Raw genomic sequence first — 20668 nt, forward strand, 5'->3', positions numbered from 1 at the left:
CCCAGGAGAGCGGGGGGGGGCTCTCCACCCAGGGGTCCATCAACATGTCTGCTGTGTGGCAGCCTCTGCAGCCACTCAGACCAGACGTGGATTGTAGGTTAGGTTTTCAGGGGGCATCTCTAAGATGCCCTCTGGGGAATTTTACATTAAATCCCACACTGGCATCAGTGCGGGTTTAATGTGCTGAGAAGTTTGATATCAAACTTGTCAGTCTTCAGTGTAGCCATTATGGTGCTGTGGAGTTCGTAATGACAACCTCCCAGCACCATATACTCTTTTTTTTTTTTTTTTTTTTTATTTTCATTTTCAAAATAACATTACACACATGAAGTTCACCAGGGAGCAAAACAGTACCTCGCGAGATAGATCCTTCCGGGAGCAAAACAAAAGCAACAGAGCATCAAGTTCGTAATAATAGAAGCAAAGTCAGTGCTCGGCATGTGCCCATGGTGGTAGTCTCTCAACAAGTGCAACACATAGCCGAACCAACATGTCCATAGGCCGGCAAGGCCAAAGAACTAGGCCAGATATCCTCGCTATGCTCCTCGGTGAACCACATACCAATAAACAGAACTCCCCCCCCCCCCCCCCCACCCACTCCCTCCCCCCACGGTGGCGACTCGCTCAAACCAAACCTCCTCCTGACAACAAAATTAGATCTGAAATAAATGAAGTGACCTCAGGGACGCGGGACAGACAGCGGATGGTAGGCCCTTGGACAGAAAATTCACCAATGGACCCCACTGGAATTGGAAGTTCTTATAATTACCAAGGAAGATGTCCGCCATTCTCTCCAAACTCAGAAGTTTCCACAGGCGCGCGTGCCACAGCGAAATTGCCGGTGCCTCCTTCTGTTTCCAGGCAGCTGCCAGTGTAAGCTTGGCAGCACCCAGGCACAGCCACAAGATCTTCTTGTCCGCTTTGGTCTGGTGCTCTAGGCCGGGGTCTCGGAGGCCCAGGAGAACAGAGGCCATCGAGTCCTCAATGGGATACTGCAGCAGTTCTCTAATGTGCGAGAGAATCTCGTCCCAATAGGGCCGAATCACCGGACAGTCCCACCAGATGTGGCGAAAGTCCCCCAGAAACCCGCAACCCCTCCAACATTTATCGGAGGCGGCCGGATAAAAGCGATGTAGCCTGGTCGGACACAAATACCATTGCATAAGAGTCTTAAGGTGGGCTTCCCTGAGGTGAAGCGAATGATTAAACTTCGAGATATCCCGCCATAACGCTGTCCACTCAGCATCCGAGACAGTCCTCCCCAGCATCTCTTCCCACTGGTCCATATACCTAGGTCTAGGCGAGACTGCCGACCGAAGCAGGAGCTGATATATGAAGGAGATAACCCCCTTCATCACAGACGTCCGTAGCAGGAAAGCCTCAAAAGGGGAGGGTGGCCGCGTGGCTGCCTCCAGTACCCCCGGCGACGTGGCCCAGTGGAGCAGTTGCGCATGACGGTATTAGTCATTTTGGGGAACCCCATAGTCCCTCACGCAGTGTGCAAAAGTGAGGGGGGCCTGACCATGGAACAGGTGAGTCAAAGCCCTACATCCCCCCTCCCTCCACGCATCGAAGGCCCCCTCCCGCTGAGCCGGCGGAAATGCCGGGTTGAAGTGCAAGGGCGTGAAGGGTGAGGGGAACGTAGTCCAACGTTCGTCCCCAACCAGGGTATCCCATACCTTCAGGACAGTACCAGTAGGCGTACTTATGTACGCATTTAAGGGGCGGTCCCTCCTAGGCTTCCAAGCCAGGTCCCAAACCGACCTCCCCGCCACACTCCGGTCCATATGGAGCCAATGCTTCTCCGACGTCTGCTGTGACCATTCTACTAAAATTCGCAGTTGCGCCGCCTTGTAATAAAGCTGGAGGTCAGGAAGCCCCACCCCGCCCTCGGATCTCGGCCTACGTAGTAACGCAAAGGACAATCGCGCTCGGCCCCCCTGCCACACAAATCGCAAGATCTGCGTTCTAAGGCGCCGAAAAAAGTCGCCGTCCAAAGTGATGGGGAGGGCCTGAAATAAGTACAACTATTTGGGAAGGAGGACCATCTTCACAGCATGGATTCTACCCAGCCATGATAGAAATTTAGGTTTCCATTTGTCCAAGTCGGCTCGAGTCTTTGCCAGCAAAGAGGGGAAATTAGCCGCGAACAGTTTGCCCACAGTGGGGGTCAAGTGGACCCCCAGGTAGACAATCGAGTCAGCAGCCCAGGCTAAGGGCGTCAAAGTGCGCAAACGTTCCGCATCCGCAGGCGATAGAGTAAGATTCAGGACATACGACTTGCTGTAGTTAACCTTGAAGCCTGCCACCACTTCATATTCCAGCAGGGTCTCCCTAACACAAGGCAGCGAGCGTTCAGGATCAGCAATGGAAAGAAGTACGTCGTCCGCGAAGAGCGTGATCGTGTGCTGCTCTCCCGCGAACGGAATGCCCCGTATGCCCTCATGTTCCCTAACCGCCACCGCCAGGGGCTCAATGCTCAGCGCGAACAGGAGAGGGGAAAGGGGGCAACCCTGCCTAGTGCCTCTGGTATGCGGGAAGAATGCAGACAAGTGGCCATTGACTCCCACCCGAGATCTAGGACTGCAAAAGTTGGCCCTCACCATGGTAATGAACTTTTCCGAAAAGCCAAAAGCCGTCATCGTATGAAACAGGAAGCGCCAGTCCACACGGTCGAATGCCTTCTCGGCATCCAACCCCACCAGGACCGCCGGAATGCGAAACCTGTCCGCCTTTTCAATGAGATGGACCACTCTGCGTGTATTGTCGTGTGTCTGGCGCCCCTTGATAAACCCGGACTGGTCAGGGTGTATGATCGCTGGTAACAGATCCTGCAGTCTATGCGCCAATATTGTCGAATATAACTTCGCATCCAAGTTAAGGAGCGCTATGGAGCGGAACGAGGCACACTGGGTGGGATCTTTCCCCGGCTTCGGTAGGACCGTTATAACCGCCTCGGCCAGGGAACCCTTCGAAGAGCCGGTCTCAGCCATGTCGTTAAAGAGGGTCACCAGGAAGTCGCAAAGTTCAGAGGCGAACGTCTTATAGAAGACGGCAGTGTATCCGTCCGGCCCAGGAGCCTTGTGCAGTTTCAGGTTCTTAATAGCCCCGAGTACCTCTTCCCTGGTAATTGGAGCCTCCAGGACCTCATTCCACTCTTTGGACACCTGGGGAAGGGGCAAGCGCTGCAGATACTGCTTCTGAGACTCCGCATCCAGCTCGTCTCCAGCATAAAGGTCACCATAAAAACGGCCAAAAATGGCCGCCTTTTGCTCGTCCCGGTGATGCAGCTCACCCGCAGCGTCCCTAATCCCCCCGATATACTCACGCTCCCGCCTATCTCGCAGCTGCCTTGCCAAATGTCTGCCCACTTTGTTACCGCAAGAATAAGACTGCCTGCCTAACCGCAACAGCGTCAATTCGGCCCTGTTATTGTAGTGGGCCCTCAGTTTCCCACGAATTGCGGTCAAAGGCCGGAGGGTAACTCTAGAGGGGTTAAGCTTGTGAGCCTGCTCAAGGACCGCCAATTCAGCCTCCAGAGCTTCCCTATCCTTGCGCCGCGCTTTATTAAGATTTGCATTGAGGCCCAAGCAAGTGCCCCTGATGGATGCCTTCAAAGCGTCCCAAGTGTTGGAGACCGATGTGTCCGACACTGGGTTCAGCTCGAGAAAGTCCTTGATGGCCTTACGCAGTGCCTTACTAGAGACATCGTCCCGCACGACCGACGCCGGGAAGTACCATTTCCGTTGCCCATCACCAGGTGAGGACCACCGGAGGCTAAGCACCAGGAGACTATGGTCAGATACCGAGAGTGGAAGAATGACGGAGTCAAGGACATCCCCCCTAAGCGCCTGGCTAATAAAAATGTGGTCCAATCGGGAGTATGAGTGATGGACATGCGAAAAAAAGGTGTAATCTCGGGAGGCAGAGTGGAAGAAGCGCCAGCTGTCAACCAGACCCAGATCACCAACCACCTGCTGTGAGGAGGGGGAAAACACCCCTGTATGTACCCTACGGGTCCCAGAGCTATCCACATTCGCATCCCATACCAGGTTAAAGTCCCCTAAAAGGAACAAGTGCCCTTCCGCAAAGTCACCCACACGCTGCAACACTCCCTGCAAAAACTGATTCTGGCCAGCGTTAGGGATGTATACCACCACAAACGTACAAAGCCTCCCCCGGACAAGCCCCTTCACCATCAGCCAGCGTCCATCCTTATCACTACAGACATCATGGGGCTGGAAGTGCAGTGTAGATCGAAACAGGAGAGCCACCCCTCTATGCTTCGAGGACGCCGAAGACCTATAAATGATGGGAAACGCCTTATGACGAAGGCGCAGCTCGTCCTTACGCGCCAGGTGGGTCTCCTGGAGCCCCACTACATCCAACTGATGATCAGTTACATACTTCCACACCTTCTGCCTCTTCTGCGGCGAGTTCAAGCCTTTAACATTCCATGTCCCTATACTAATCGGCATGATGATCCCATAAACCAAAACTCTCTATAAACAGCATTGGACCCCCCCACCCCACAATCAACCATCTTCCGCGCAAGGGGAACAGTGACATGCGACCCCTGGACCTCTCCCGCGCCTCACCCCCCCGACCCCCCGCCTCCCGTAGATCCCCCAGCGCCGTAGCCCACTCCCCACACGCCACTCCCACATCTCTCCAGACCCACCATACACGCCATGAATCACTCCAGTCGCCACCAACATTTCCCACCCCCTCCCCCCCATCAAACCATCTTCCCCCAGAAGGAAAAGAGAACAGTGAAAGTGTAAACCGAACAGAAACAGTGAAAAAAAATACTCATCAGTCCCAGTGGTCCACAGTTCACGAAGCACCAACCACTCCGGGGACAGGGCAGGAAGACCATCTCGGTTCCTCCCAAGGTCACGGTCTGGGGAGTCTTCTCCAAAAGTACATCCATTCACCCAGACCGGGGGGGGGTCCATGCCCCCTCCAGCGCCGATCCGCAGTATCAAGTCATCGTCACGCCGCTCCTGAGCTGGCCTGTGACGCCGGCACCGTCGCTGAAACTACTGAAGCCACTGCATTCCCCCTCTCCCGCTGGCTGGAATTGCGGTCCGGGCGCCCTCGAGCCGGAGAGGACCCCACTCTATGCCATGAAAAGGACCGATGTCGCCTCCGAGATGGGGATGCATTCGACCCCTGGGACGGGGCAACCTCATCCAAACCCAAGAGCTCCTTCGCTTCCTGTAGGGAGCGTATCTGCATCAGTCGATTCTGCCACCTGAAGATGATCCGGAAGGGGTGCCCCCAAGAATATGCGATGTTGCGTTCCCGCAGAAGGGCAGTCACCGGCCGAAAATCCCTCCTTTTTTGAAGTGTAGATGCTGCTAGGTCCTGAAAAAGCTGAGGATGATGGTCCCGAAATTGCAGCGAACTGATGGCCCTAGCCTTCCGGAGGATGCGCTCCTTCAATTGAAAGTCATGAACACAGACAAGGATGTCTGGGGGCGGCCCCCCCCTCTCCTGGGCAAACCAACGCGATGGACTCTATCCATCTGGACATCCTTCACATCGTCTTCATCCAAGATCTGCAGAAACAGTTCCTTCACATAGCCTCGCAGGTCTCCCGACTCGCCATCCCAGGGCACCGCTTTAATTCGAATGTTATTCCGCCGGGAGCGGTTCTCAAAGTCTTCCGTGTGTGCCTGCAGGTCCAAGTTTTGCTCCATGAGGCGAATGACGTCTTGTTAGAGTAAGTGGACATCGTTGGCCGTGCTCAAATCATGGTCCTCAAGAGTCGCCACTCTTTCACCAATCCCATCAACATCTCTCCGTACTTCCCGGAGATCAGAGGCCAGCTGCGCCCGCAGCTCGGAGATGTCCTCCTTGATGGAAGCAAAAAGTTCGGTCATAAAAGCCTTAGTAGCCGGGGCCTCGTCATCGGACATTCTTGGCGACCCACTGGCACCGGGGGACGCCGGCTGCTGTGATGATTTAGCTGCGCCGTCCTTCACCACGCGTCCCTTGCGGGCCTGGTTAGCCATAACGCCGGGCGCCCTGCACCAGGGCGAACGTTCCACCAGTCACCACCAGAACCAAGCAGTACCCGGATCCGGGCTTGCAGGCGTAGTAGTTGGCCCCGGAGGGCAGCCCAACTCTGCGTCCACCACTCTGCTCCAGGCCAGAGGCTCCCAGCGAATCTCCGGCGCCCAGACACCAGGAGGCAGGAGTGCGCAAAAACCCAAGGAGCAAGGGGCCCCCAGTCAGCTATGACAAGCCCTGGAGAGGCGGTGCGTTGAGGCAATCCAGACAACAGAAATCCAGGAGCGAGCGCTGCGCACTCGAACAGTCAGGCGAGCCAGGCAAAATGGCGGCGCCACGCTCCTTATCCAGATCACCACCGGACCTCCAGGCACGCACCCCCAACAGCACCTCTAGTCCGCACCAGCCCACAGCGTAGGACCGGAGCCCGCACAGTCGTGACCCCTCTGGAAATCCGGGCACAGGCAATTGGCAGCAGCAGTCCCCTCGGCCCACACACCATCCAGTCTGGCACCAGACGCAGCCTTTAGGGCCCCCCAGCAGCGTAGGAGGCCGAGCTAGCCTCGATCGCTCTCGCCCTGCTTGGATCGCCGGCCGTCTGCTAGCACCCCCTCTGGGCCGGCGCTCGACTCCACGCGCCGAGCCCAACAGCTCTTGTCCCGGTTAAATGCGGCCTCTGGGAAGCGCCCGGGGCCTCCACCACCCCTCCGGGCCGGTGCTCCTGGGCCTCCGCGCTCCTCCCGGGTCAGATCCCTCCTCACCTCCGGCCGAAATCACCTCCGGCGTCTCCTGGCGGGCAGCGCCTCCTTCTTCCGCTCGCGCGGCCCGCACTAAGCTGCTGGCTTCTGTGGAGACCTCGGGCGGGCGGCGGCTAGCACTCTCCAGTGATGCGGCGGGCCGGAGCTTCCGGCCGGCCTCCTGGACACGCGAGGCCGGGGATGCCAAGGCCGTACAAACTCCCCTCACTGCCGACCGCCACAAGCGGCGCAGCGCTCTGCTGGCGGCACCGGACCACACCGCTCCACTCCGCGGACCTCCGCCAACCGTCCGGTGACCGATCCGAGCCGGCTATAAGCTGCTAAGCAGAATCGGCGCCGGAGGAGCACAGAAAGAGCGTCCTACTCCGACGCCATCTTGGCCACGCCCCCCACCATATACTCTTAATGGCATCACTGCACTTACAGTGCCCAGGAATGGCTCTGGGCACTGTAGGGGCACAGGGCTCATGCACCTGTGCCCACACCACTGGCATCGGGGAACCAGCTAGAAGGGTGACTGAAGTATGCCAGGGCAGTGGGTGCTGTGGGCATGGCACACAGGGATGTGTGCCATGTCGACTCTCTGTTTTAGTTCTGTACCTAGACACTCAGCCTGCAAAGGCAGTGTGTGGGTGTCCGGGTACAGGGCCCCTAAGGGTGGCACAATAAGTGCTGCTGCCCTTAGGGGTCTTCTCTGGTCACCAGGCCCTGGGCACCTAGGGTACCATTTACTAGGGGCTGATAGGTGGCCAGAGATGCCAATTGGGTTTTGTTTCAATACAGCTTTAGGGAAGGAACACAGGCCCTGGGTACCTGGTTGGCAAGAGCCCACAGCTCACTCTGTCAAAGCACATCAGCAGTTCAGCAAAAAGTGGGGGCATACCAATGCAAGAAAGATGGCACTTTCTCACAGCCGGGGAACGGCAACTCTGTGTACTGCCCCATGCTACTCCAAGGAAGTTTCTTCAGACAATTGCACTGGCAGCCCTCTGAGTTTCTTGGAGTTTGCACATTGTCCACTCCTCCTCTTGAACTGTTGGAATCTGAAGTCTGAGTTTCAGGTGGCCCCCTAACTACTCAATTTAGTGGTGTTAAGGAAAGTGAGGGCCAGTAGCCAATACGCTACTTACCCCTGGAGTCACTACACCCCCTAGATGACCACTTCATTTGGGGAGTGGGCATCACTGTGTCCCAGAATTCCTAATTTCACCACACACAATAAGGTGAAATTTCTAAAGTTTTATTCATGTCAGACTTGGTCACCCTGAAAGTGTACCCAGCGTTGAGCAACACGCCTCCTGCATACCTAATTTCCTGCCTGTCCTGGCACGAAATGGGCCTTGGACAGGCAAGGGTTTGGCAGCCGCTTGCCTCCTACTCCTAGGGAAGCTAGATAAGCATACCAAATGTGGCAGGCTCTTTTGAAGCTCCCTGCCTTGAAATGCTAATTTACCAGCCTTTCCTGGGGGAGGAGGTGATAACACCTCTCCCCAGAGCTGCATTATTTCTGTCCTCCAAGAGCGGGACTCTCACCTCCTGGGGGTGGATGGGAGGGGGGGGGGGTGTAGGAAACTTGGCTGTGGCAGCAGGCTGGACTGAACCAGTCGGCTAGCACACAAGAGGGCTGGCAGGTTTCAGGGGTACGTCGCAGGTACTTTTAGAGCGTATTCAATAATAAATCCATCACTGGAAACAGTGTGAATTTAATAATACAAGGTGTTTGATACTAAACACCACATGTTTCAGTGGAGCCATTATGTAGCTCGTGAACTCGTTTTCACGAGTGCCCGGTACATATTTTTAGATGGCTTCCCTGCTCACTTGTAATATCTAGCAATAGAACTAGACCTCATTGGGACATGTATGTCCTCACATAAAATATATGCAGCCTGCCTTGGGACTCAAAGGCCTGCTGTAGGAGTGACTTACATATATTATAAGTTGATTATGCCATCACACACAGGAATGTGCAATGTCATGTTTTTACTCCTAGTCTGCACCATGTCACGCAGCCTGCACTGGCAATCTGTGTGGAATTTGTATGTGGTCCTTTTAGGGCGGCATAAGATATGCTGCAGACCTTAGGGACCCTCTTTAGTACCCCTGCCCTAGCTACCTGGAGTACTATTTACTAGGGACTTATAGGGATACTAGGGCACAATTAGACTTTACCTTGTTTTAGGAAAGGAGCATTGGTGCGGAGGTCTGGTTAGCAGGCCTCAGTTCACTGTCTGAGTCGAAAAACCGCATCTGGCTGCTAAAAAGGTGGTAAAAGTGTGTGGGTGGGGTGGGGGTTGGGGTAACTGCAACAAAAGTCCAGTTCCCTAAAAGTTACTTCAGTTAAAACCTTTGAAAATAGGAGGATCTGGGATTTCATTTTAGATGAGACGGCTACATGTTGGCATCAAAGATTAACATCGGTGTATTATCTACATATAGGAGAACAGTCTCTTCAGAATTTTTAAATCTGATGCCATATAAACCCTGTAGGAAGCTGGCTCTGTATATGCCATACCAAAGTAAGGTATAATGTGCCCAGAGTTCAGTGGATCCCATAAGGTAGGCAGAGGTAAAAGTAGATAATACCTTACTCTCTATTTGTGGTAGTGTTGACGAGCAGTAAGGCTTTTTCGGAGGATAGTGTTAAGCATTTATTTACACACAGGCAAGAAATTATGTCACACACTCAAAGGCTGAACTCAGACCAATTTGTTTGTATAAAAATATTATTTCGTTATTTTATTTCTAGAACCAAGCCAGTCCTGGTGCAGGTAAGTGAAATAATACTTTGCAGGTATATTGCAGTTGAAATACAATTGAAATACAATTGAAATGCAGTTGGATGCAATTAGTTTGTTTACAGGTAAATCAACAGTTAAAATTACTTTTGAGATTACTTGTTAAGTTACTTTTTCTACTCAGTATGATATGCCTAGATTTCACACTGTGGCATTTCCTAGAGGAAAGGTAAGTAATTAATTTTTTGTATATTTGCAGTTTTTTAAGGTTTCATACAAACCAACTCCACACTTAAATGTATTTTTAAAGAAAAACAGTCAATGCAATCCTATGGAAGGAAATGGAGTTATTGGTTTACAAGTAAGTACTTGGTTGGGTAAAGTTGGGTTTTTGGGGTTAGAACCAGGGTCAAGGATGCACTCTCACTCAGCGGCAGCCGGGTGCAGAGTGCTGATGCCCAAGTCCTTCGGTTGTTGGCTGTTCACGAGCAGGCCATAGGGTTGTGGGAGCAAAGCTCCTAGTGTTAGGCTCAGGGCAAAGGGGGATCCGTATTAGCACACAAGGGGCACCCACAGCAGCACAGGGGTGGAAAGGTGCTGGATACTATTTTGGCGTCGGGTGCCCGGTTTGGTTTTTAGCTGCAGGCTCTGTCCAGGAAGTCTTCCAGAAGGAACCAACAGCTGGACAGGTAAGTTGGAGGGCTCAGGGGCGTAGGTGCACCTCGGATTCTCTTCTCCAGGGCGCTGGGCAGCTGGATGCAGGGGTGCCTTTTGAGGTCGGAGTTCACCTTGCCTGGCCACTCGTGGTTATGGGGGGGGGTCTCTGTCCGGAGGCTGCAGGTGAGTCCTGGAGGGGTCAACCCATGGTGGACTCAGACTCTGGAGTGCTGGGGGACCTAGCTGGGACTTGTGGGCCACTGGGACTCTTGCTGTAAGCGTCGGATGCAGTGGTGGTGCCAGGCGTCTGGTTCCTTTGACCTCCGAAGGCTCAGTCTGTCTTGAGAATTTCTTTGGAACAGAGCTGCTGTTCAAAGGAGATCCGATCTTTGTTGAAGGTAAGCAGTCCTCCCAGGGGATTCTGGAGGATGGTAGCTGCAGGACAATCTTGTAACAACAGGAGCAAGGACCCGTCAACCGTGTTGGGATTGGGGTATTAAAATGATAAGAACATATGGTATCCCAAGTGGTATAATTCAAAGACAATTAGTGAGGATATGAGTACACCATTATCCACAAGGAAGCAAGGAGACTCTTTATGATTATAACATGTGCTCAAGGCATCATTTATATAGACATTTGGGGAAAGAAAAAGAAATTGGCATTTATAACAGCACTGCAAAACACAGATGATACAATTGAAAACAACCCAAATTGCACGTGGTGTTTGAGGTGTGTGAGTAAAAACCAAGGTAACGACGCAGGTGACAATGTGATCAGCGTGGCCGGCGCAACCTGAAGTCACCTGGAACCATTTTGTGCCTATTACTCACTGTATATTTATGCACCAAGTCACTTTGCCCCGCCCACGCTGATCACATTGTCACCTGCGTCGTTACCTTGGTTTTTACTCACACACCTCAAACACCACGTGCAATTTGGGTTGTTTGAGGGTGCTATCCACAATTCTTTAGTAACTTGTCCAGTTTAGTGAGATACTACAAGAAGGTGTGCTTTTATTGTTACTGTCTGATCTGAAGACCAGGGTTAGTCCATTGCTTCTATTATATGAATTTCCAGTTACAAAGAAAGCATGGGTTGAATGGAAAATACAGCAGCTTTTAATATCTTTTAAATTTTTTGTTGTTTGATACTAGCTTTTTACAGCGATCACATGGTTTCTAAATGGCCTGCCAGGTTAAAAACTGCTCATGAGGTTGAGCTTGCCTGTTTACTCTTTTGGGAACTGCATTAGTGAACTATTTCAGCCCACACTTCAGTTTAATGTACTATACATTGTGCACAGGTCCATTTATGAATCTGTCTCAGTTCTTTAGGGTCAAACTGTTCCTACATGTCCTTCTTTGTTTTTGCACCCTCCTATACGCTTCACTGTGGTTAATTTGAGCCCTCTTTTTAGGTCGAGCTGGCGTTGGAGCGCGAAGCGCTCCCGCCAGCGAGACTATAGTCACCTTCCTCCCTGTCAAGGGAGTAACAGCTGTGAACGAGCCCGATACAGACCTGGGCACGAGCCGACCCAGGTCTGTGAACGAGCTTCAAGGTTGAGCAGCTTGTGCACGTTTGTTGGACGTCAGGCGCTGCAAGCCCGCCAGACCAATTATCCCAGCATGAAACTCTACTTCCTGAGGCCCACAAGACCAATTATCCCAGCAGGAGTCTCCACTTCCTCAGGCGCTGCAACAATTATCACAGCATGAGACCCACTTATCACAGCATGTCAACAGGCGCCCCAGGCTGCTGGAGCACTCAACTATAATTGATGTGCAGTTGAGTGCTCCAGCAGCGTGGGGCGGCTCTCTGCATGCTGTGATAATTATCACTTTGGGGCCTCATGCTGTGATAATTACGGCGGCATGCTCTATTTGCAGCACTGAACATTTTCAAAGAAGGCGAAGCCGTGACATTCATTGGAGACACTCGCCCTCACCCCCTCACCCCTCACACACCTCCTCACCCTCACACACCTCCTCACCCTCACACCCTCACCTTCACACCCCCTCACACACATCCTCACATACCCTTACCAGCACAGCAAAACACAACACAGCACAGCAAAACACAACACAGCACAGCACAGCAAAACACAACACAGCACAGCAAAACACAACACAACACAGCACAGCACAGCAAAACACAACACAGCACAGCAAAACACAGCACAGCACAACAAAACACAACACAGCACAACAGAGCAAAACACAACACAGCACAGCACAGCAAAGCACAGCACAGCAAAACACAACACAGCACAACGCAGCACAGCACAGCAAAACACAGCACAACACAGCACAGCAAAACACAACACAGCACAGCAAAACACAGCACAGGACAGCACAGCAAAGCACAGCACAGCAAAACACAGCACAACACAGCACAGCAAAACACAACACAACACAGCACAGCACAGCAAAACACAGCACAGCACAGCAAAACACAGCACAGCAAAACACAGCACAGCAAAGCACAACACAACACAGCACAGCACAACACAACACAGCACAGCACAGCACAACACAACACAGCACAGCAAAGCACAGCACAGCACAACACAGCAAAACACAGCAAAACACAGCACAACACAGCACAGCAAAGCACAGCACAGCAACACACAACACAGCAAAACACAACACAGCACAGCAAAGCACAGCACAGCAAAACACAGCACAGCACAGCAAAACACAGCACAGCACAACACAGCACAGCAAAACACAACACAACACAACCCTCACGCCCTCACCCCTCACACACCTCATCACCCTCACACACCTCCTCACCCTCTCACCTTCACACCCCCTCACACACACCCTCACATACCCTTACCAGCACAGCACAACACAACACAGCACAGCAAAACACAACACAGCACAGTACAGCAAAACACAACACAACACAGCACAGCACAGCAAAACACAGCACAGCACAGCAAAGCACAGGACAGCACAGCAAAGCACAGCACAGCAAAACACAGCACATCAAAACACAGCACAGGACAGCAAAGCACAGCAAAACACAGCACAGCAAAACACAGCACAGCAAAACACAGCACAACACAGCACAGCACAACACAACACAGCACAGCAAAACACAGCACAGCACAGCACAACACAGCACAACACAATACAACACAATACAGCACAACACAATACAGCAAAGCACAGCACAGCAAAACACAGCACAACACAATACAGCAAAGCACAGCACAGCAAAACACAACACAGCACAGCACAGCAAAACACAGCAAAGCACAGCACAGCAAAACACAGCACAGCACAGCAAAACACAGCACAGCACAACACAGCAAAACACAACACAACCCTCACGCCCTCACCCCCTCACCCCTCACACACCTCATCACCCTCACACACCTCCTCATCCTCACACCCTCACCTTCACACCCCCTCACACACACCCTCACATACCCTTACCAGCACAGCAAAACACAACACAACACAGCAAAACACAACACAACACAGCACAGCACAGCAAAACACAGCACAGCACAGCACAACACAACACAGCACAGCACAACACAACACAGCACAGCACAGCACAACACAACACAGCACAGCAAAGCACAGCACAGCACAGCAAAACACAGCACAGCAAAACACAACACAGCACAACACAGCACAGCACAGCAAAACACAACACAGCAAAACACAGCAAAACACAACACAGCACAGCACAGCACAGCAAAACACAACACAGCAGAGCAAAGCACAGCACAGCAAAACACAGCACAGCAAAACACAACACAGCACAGCACAGCAAAACACAACACAGCAAAACACAGCACAACACAACACAGCACAGCAAAACACAACACAGCACAGCAAAACACAACACAGCACAGCACAGCAAAGCACAGCACAGGACAGCACAGCAAAGCACAGCACAGCAAAACACAGCACAACACAGCACAGCAAAACACAGCACAGCACAGCACAGCACAGCACAGCACAACACAACACAGCACAGCAAAACACAGCACAGCACAACACAGCAAAACACAGCAAAACACAGCAAAGCACAGCAAAACACAGCATAGCAAAGCACAGCAAAACACAGCATAACACAGCACAGCAAAGCACAGCATAGCAAAGCACAGCACAGCAAAGCACAGCACAGCAAAACACAGCACAGCAAAACACAGCACAGCAAAACACCGCACAGCACAGCAAAACACAGCACAGCACAGCAAAGCAAAACACAGCACAGCAAAACACAGCACAGCAAAGCACAGCACAGAAAAACACAGCACAGCAAAACACAGCACAGCACAGCAAAGCACAGCACAGCAAAACACAGCACAGCACAGCAAAACACAGCACAGCAAAACACAGCACAGCACAGCAAAACACAGCACAGCACAGCAAAACACAGCACAGCAAAGCACAGCAAAACACAGCACAGCACAGCACAGCAAAACACAGCACAGCAAAACACAGCACAGCACAATCAAGCACAGCACAAGCACAGCACAACCAAGCACAGCACAACCAAGCACAGCATAACCAAGCACAGCATAACCAAGCACAGCATAACCAAGCATAGCGTAATAAAGCACAACAAAAAATAGCATAACAAAAAATAGCATAACAAAAAATAGCATAACAAAAAATTGCATAACACAACAAAACATAGCATAGCAAAACAAAGCATAGCATAGCAAAACACAACACAACATAGCATAGCATAACAAAGCATAGCATAACAAACACAACAAAACATAGCATAGCAAAACAAAGCATAGCATAGCAAAACACAACATAGCATAGCATAACAAAGCATAGCATAACAAACACAACAAAACAGCATAGCATAACAAAACATAGCATAACAAAACACAACATAGCATAGCATAACAAAACACAACATAGCATAGCATAACAAAACACAACATAGCATAGCATAACAAAACACAACATAGCATAGCATAACAAAACACAACATAGCATAGCAAAACAAAGCATAGGATAGCAAAACAAAACATAGCCTAACAAAACATGGCATAACAAAACATGGCATAACAAAACATGGCATAACAAAACATGGCATAACAAAACATGGCATAGCAAAACATATAATAGCATAGCAAAACATAGCATATCAAACACAACAAAACATAGCATAGCAAAACAAAGCATAGCATAGCAAAAGATAGCATAGCATAACAAAGCATAACAAAGCATAGCATAACAAAACATAGCATAGCATAACATAACAAAACATAGCATAACATAGCATAGCATAACAAAACACAACATAGCATAGCATAACAAAACACAACATAGCATAGCATAACAAAACACAACATAGTATAGCATAACAAAACACAACATAGCATAGGATAGCAAAACTAAACAGAGCATAGCATAACAAAACAAAGCATAGGATAGCAAAACAAAACATAGCCTAACAAAACATGGCATAACACAACATGGCATAACAAAACATAGCATAGCAAAACATATAATAGCATAGCAAAACATAGCATATCAAACACAACAAAACATAGCATAGCAAAACAAAGCATAGCATAGCAAAACAGAGCATAGCATAACAAAGCATAGCATAACAAAACATAGCATAACAAAACATAGCATAACAAAACATAGCATAACAAAACATAGCATAACAAAACATAGCATAGCAAAACAAAGCATAGCATAGCAAAACACAACACAACACAACATAGCATAGCATAACAAAGAATAGCATAACAAACACAACAAAGCATTGCATAGCATAACAAAACAAAGCATAGGATAGCAAAAAAACATAGCATAGCATAACAAAGCATAGAATAGCAAAACAAAACATTGCATAGCATAACATAACATAACAAACATAGCATAGCATAACAAAACAAAACATATCATAGCCTAGCAAAACATAGCATACCAAACACAACAAAACATAGCATAACAAAACATAGAAAAACAAAGCATAACACACACAAGCACACACACACAACCACGCACACATAACCACAACCACACACACAACCACAACCACACACAACCACACACACAACTATCTATCTATCTATCGCCCTCACTCTATCTATCGGCCTCAGTCTATCTATCTAATCGCCCTCACTCTATCTGTCTATCTATCGGCCTCACGCTATCTAATCGCCCTCACTCTATCTTATCGCCCTCACTCTATCGCCCTCACGCTATCTATCGCCCTCACGCTATCTATCGCCCTCACGCTATCTATCGCCCTCACTCTATCTATCGCCCTCACTCTATCTATCGCCCTCACTCTATCTATCGCCCTCACTCTATCTATCGCCCTCACTCTATCTATCGCCCTCACTCTATCTATCGCCCTCACTCTATCTATCGCCCTCACTCTATCTATCGCCCTCACTCTATCTATCGCCCTCACTCTATCTATCGCCCTCACTCTATCTATCGCCCTCACTCTATCTATCGCCCTCACTCTATCTATCGCCCTCACTCTATCTATCGCCCTCACTCTATCTATCGCCCTCACTCTATCTATCGCCCTCACTCTATCTATCGCCCTCACTCTATCTATCTAATCGCCCTCACTCTATCAATCTATCTATCGCCCTCACTCTATCAATCTATCTATCGCCCTCACTCTATCTATCTATCGCCCTCACGCTATCTATCTATCGCCCTCACTCTATCTATCGCCCTCACTCTATCTATCTTTCTATCGATCTATCGCCCTCATTCTATCTACTTATTTAGATACTGATCGCCATCACTCTATCTATCTGTCTAGCTATCTATCGCCCTCACTCCTATCAATCTATCTACCAATCTATCTCGCTCACTCAATCTCTCTATCGCCCTCCCTCTATCCATCTATCCCACTCACTCTATCTATCTATCCCACTCACTCTATCTATCGCATCACCACAGCATCACTAAGGGGCACAACAACATCACTATGCGCTACCACAACAACATCACTATGCGCTACCACAGGATCATTGAATGCCACAGCATCACTAGTCGCCACCACAACATCTCTCAGCCCCACCACAGCATCAATCTGTGCAACCATTTACCAACAACTGGGTCAATATGATCTCTCAATGTTTCAAGCTTTATTACAAATGTCACAAAAAGAGGTTAGTATTTCACTTCTGTTCTTGGATTTTCGTCACAATAAAATACACTGAACATATTCTTCAGAAAAGTTATTTACAAAAGTTTAAGCTATTGCCATTATAAATTACAATAACTTTTATTTAAGTATTAATTATTAAAAAAATTCAAAGCCATTGTTATTTGTAATATCAATACATCTAAGTCACGTGAATACAACACATATTGCATTACAAATGCTATAGGTGCCACAAGTTATAACTATTGGCATTGTAAATGACAAAGCTATTATTTTTGCGATTTTCAAAACCAACACATATATAACAAATGTGTCATTTACAATACCAATAGCTCAAACTTTCCTAATGCGAGACCTTATGCATTGCAAATGCTTGTTTTTAAACAGCAGGGAGGAGGGTGCTCCTTTACACATTTTGGCCACTTCCCTCTATTCACTCTCCCCTTGATGGTTCAACTTAGGTTTAATTATTTCTGTGTCTTTAATAGCAATACAATGTTATTTGGTGTTAGCTGCCCATCATATGATTGACACCGCTTTCCAAGAAACATATTGGCTGTATTTGTGCCTTGAGAAAATTAGCCGGATGGAAGAGGCTGACCTCTGACGCCCTCTCTGCAATGTGAATAATAGATGCCTCACCTTGCCACAGCAAGAAGCTGACTAATTGCAGCTCTTTTCCTTTGATGCAAAGGATGACCCATTAAAGTTTCCATCTGTTGTGACTTGAAGAGGAGCCTTTATAAGCGCTCCTACAATTTCAACTTTTTGTCAGTGTAGAATTGCAAAACACGCCATAGATGATATCAGTCTTCCTCTCACTGGGTGCCCGGCTGGGCCTCGGGAGTATTCACCTCATTTGTTTTCACTTGCATGACTTTTGTGCACAACTTTCTGACAATGTATTATCCATCTAATTTCAGGTGTCCCTCAATTATAGATCCTGATTAGACCCCTTACTGGAGTTTGGGTCAAAAGGCCATCAACACATATCTAAATGAACCAACTGATGTCACTCACAAATGTGGTAGAAGGCTAGGAACAGCGACTATGTATTGAACACACGGTCGTTTTTGTTGATTATAGAAACCTCAATATATGTTATAAATTGTAATTCTGGTAATATAGGTTCTAGTTCACTTGGGACCCAAGCACTTTTATTTCTACAGTACTACAATGCAAATATACTATTTGCACTAACATTATTGGCCTGTGTACTGCATTCTGTGTGATTGGTCTTCTTCTCCGACATCCGTATACCAATGGTAACTGCCATTGTGCACCAACAATATTAAGTATCCTGTACATTGTCCACATGAACCGCTGTCTCTTTAATATGTGTTAATTTCCCTGGTACCTTGTGAGTAGGGTTGCCATTGTTTTGTATACACAACACTTTGAGAAAGTTAACAGCATGAAACTTCCCTGTATTGCTGCCTAGGACATTCCTGGGTACACATACACTGCTCCCTTGTGTGTGCTTGCAAAGATTCCTGCTGATTGAGAAGATGTCCAGGCTTTCAGTTTTTTGTAAATGTTTTTGATTTTTATGGGGTACAATACACAACCAGTGCACTTGAAGGGACAGAGTAAGGTGGGAGTACAACATCCCATTTATCACTCTAAAGATTCTGTCTAAAGCAGACAGCCTCTTAGTTGCAGAATGTCGTATATGTAGCTTAACTATATATATTTTCCTATGCAGAGAGCAGCAGCAACAACCCTGGATGAAAAAATTGAAACTGTGCGAAAGAAAAGAAAAAATCAGGTGAGGAAACTGAACGTACCTGCTAGATATCTTTAAAGGGACAATGGTGTATTTGAGTGAATAATGTGATGACACTGAAGGGTAGCAAGAGGCTTCGCAACAATGACCTACCACCGGAGTTTTGGTACCACTGTTTAGTAGTAGAATATGTGGGTCACTGAATGTCGAGAAATAGATTGTCACTGGATTAAGTTCACTTGATTAAATCATGAGGCTTTTGACCCCTAAGTACCTTCAGAGAAGCAGCAGCTGGTGCAAGCATTTGAGATTCCAGCAATAAAGGGTAGTTGGCACTGAACTGTGGTATAAATGAATTGGGCACATGCATCAAAGGGCATTGGTGCACATGATGATGGTAGTTTGTCCAAGCAGGGGTTGCATGGGTGCAGGAACCAGAAGGCAGCATGGTGCTCTAAATTTGTATTTTAGCAGGGATTGCCAGGCACCAGATTCCTGCGGTATAAGAAGGGGGCTGAATTATTTGAGATAGTGGGTGAATGTACATGGAGGCATCTGTTTATAAGTAAAAGTGGCTCATGTTTAAGGTGGACTTAGATTTCATAAGGAGGTCTGTGGATTGAGGAGAAGTTTAGAGATTCAGTCAGCAGGGACGCGCTTGATGTTGCAGCACAATTTAAAGGAGCTTTGAAGCGTTTGAAATCCCTTAGTTTATGGATGCCCTCCAGTTTGGGGCCAAATGGGTTTGTCACTGACCACCTGGTGTTATAATTTTACATATCTGCGGTCTTTTCCAGGAAAAGTCATCTAAAGAGGCCAAGCGTGTGAAGAGTGGAGGTGATGACGAAGAGCAAGAAGTAAAGAGTGAGGAAGAGGAGGAGGAGGAGGAGGAAGAAGAAGAAGAAACAGAGGAGGCAGAAAGTGGCATGGAAGATGATGATGAGGAGAAGGAAGAAGTGGCAGCAGATGAAGAGGAAGATGATTCTGAATCTGAATTTTCATCCGCAGATGAGAGCGTGTTGACAAAAGCAGGTATAGAGTTCATCCTACACTGCTCTTTTCAGCCTTGGGGAGTTAATACAGGCTCTGTGTTCTAGGTTTCCTGTAATTCAAGAAATATAGCAAACTTTTATCGTCGCCACTAATAGCCCATTTGGGGATTATGATTTGACTAGTACATCCAAGCCTTTGTTAGGGCAAGGTTGATTGTATGAGATTCTTCTGTTGATTTTACAATTGTAAGTCACCTCTAGGGCCGGGGCAGACCTTTGAGTTCCATCAGAATCATAAAATGGCCGTCCTTTGGATGGGTAGTTAGTTACCTCCCAAACTAATAACCATGAAGTAAGGTGCGAGTATGACTATTATTGAGGGTTCTGGTTTCCAGAATGTGGATTGTGAACCACTCATGGAACGTCCTCCCATGTGTTAAGATCCCTCTGCTCGATTGTTCTGTTTTAATTTACTACACCACAAAGATCTTAAATAGAACCTTGCATCTCAGCAGCCTTAACGTAGATAAAATGCACATCCTATTGTGAAATGCCATGAATACATTTTCATCTTTTCAAAGATGCTTTTTTGGTATTCATTGCAATGTAACGAAGGCAGTGTGGAACAGGACTAGACCTACTACAACA

General features: G+C 48.6%; 1 protein-coding gene across 1 annotated transcript in view; it reads left to right on the top strand.

Moving 5' to 3' along the window:
- DDX27 (DEAD-box helicase 27) overlaps positions 1–20668 on the top strand; it is a 238087-nt gene that overhangs the window by 57140 nt on the left and 160279 nt on the right. The window contains exons 3-4 of the mRNA XM_078651885.1: positions 19008–19070; positions 19826–20060. Coding sequence (XP_078508011.1) covers positions 19008–19070; positions 19826–20060 — 298 coding nt within the window. The remainder of the gene's footprint in view (positions 1–19007; positions 19071–19825; positions 20061–20668) is intronic.

The sequence above is a fragment of the Lissotriton helveticus genome, chromosome 7 (assembly GCF_964261635.1).
Source record: "Lissotriton helveticus chromosome 7, aLisHel1.1, whole genome shotgun sequence".
In the NCBI taxonomy this organism is placed as follows: Eukaryota; Metazoa; Chordata; class Amphibia; order Caudata; family Salamandridae; genus Lissotriton; species Lissotriton helveticus.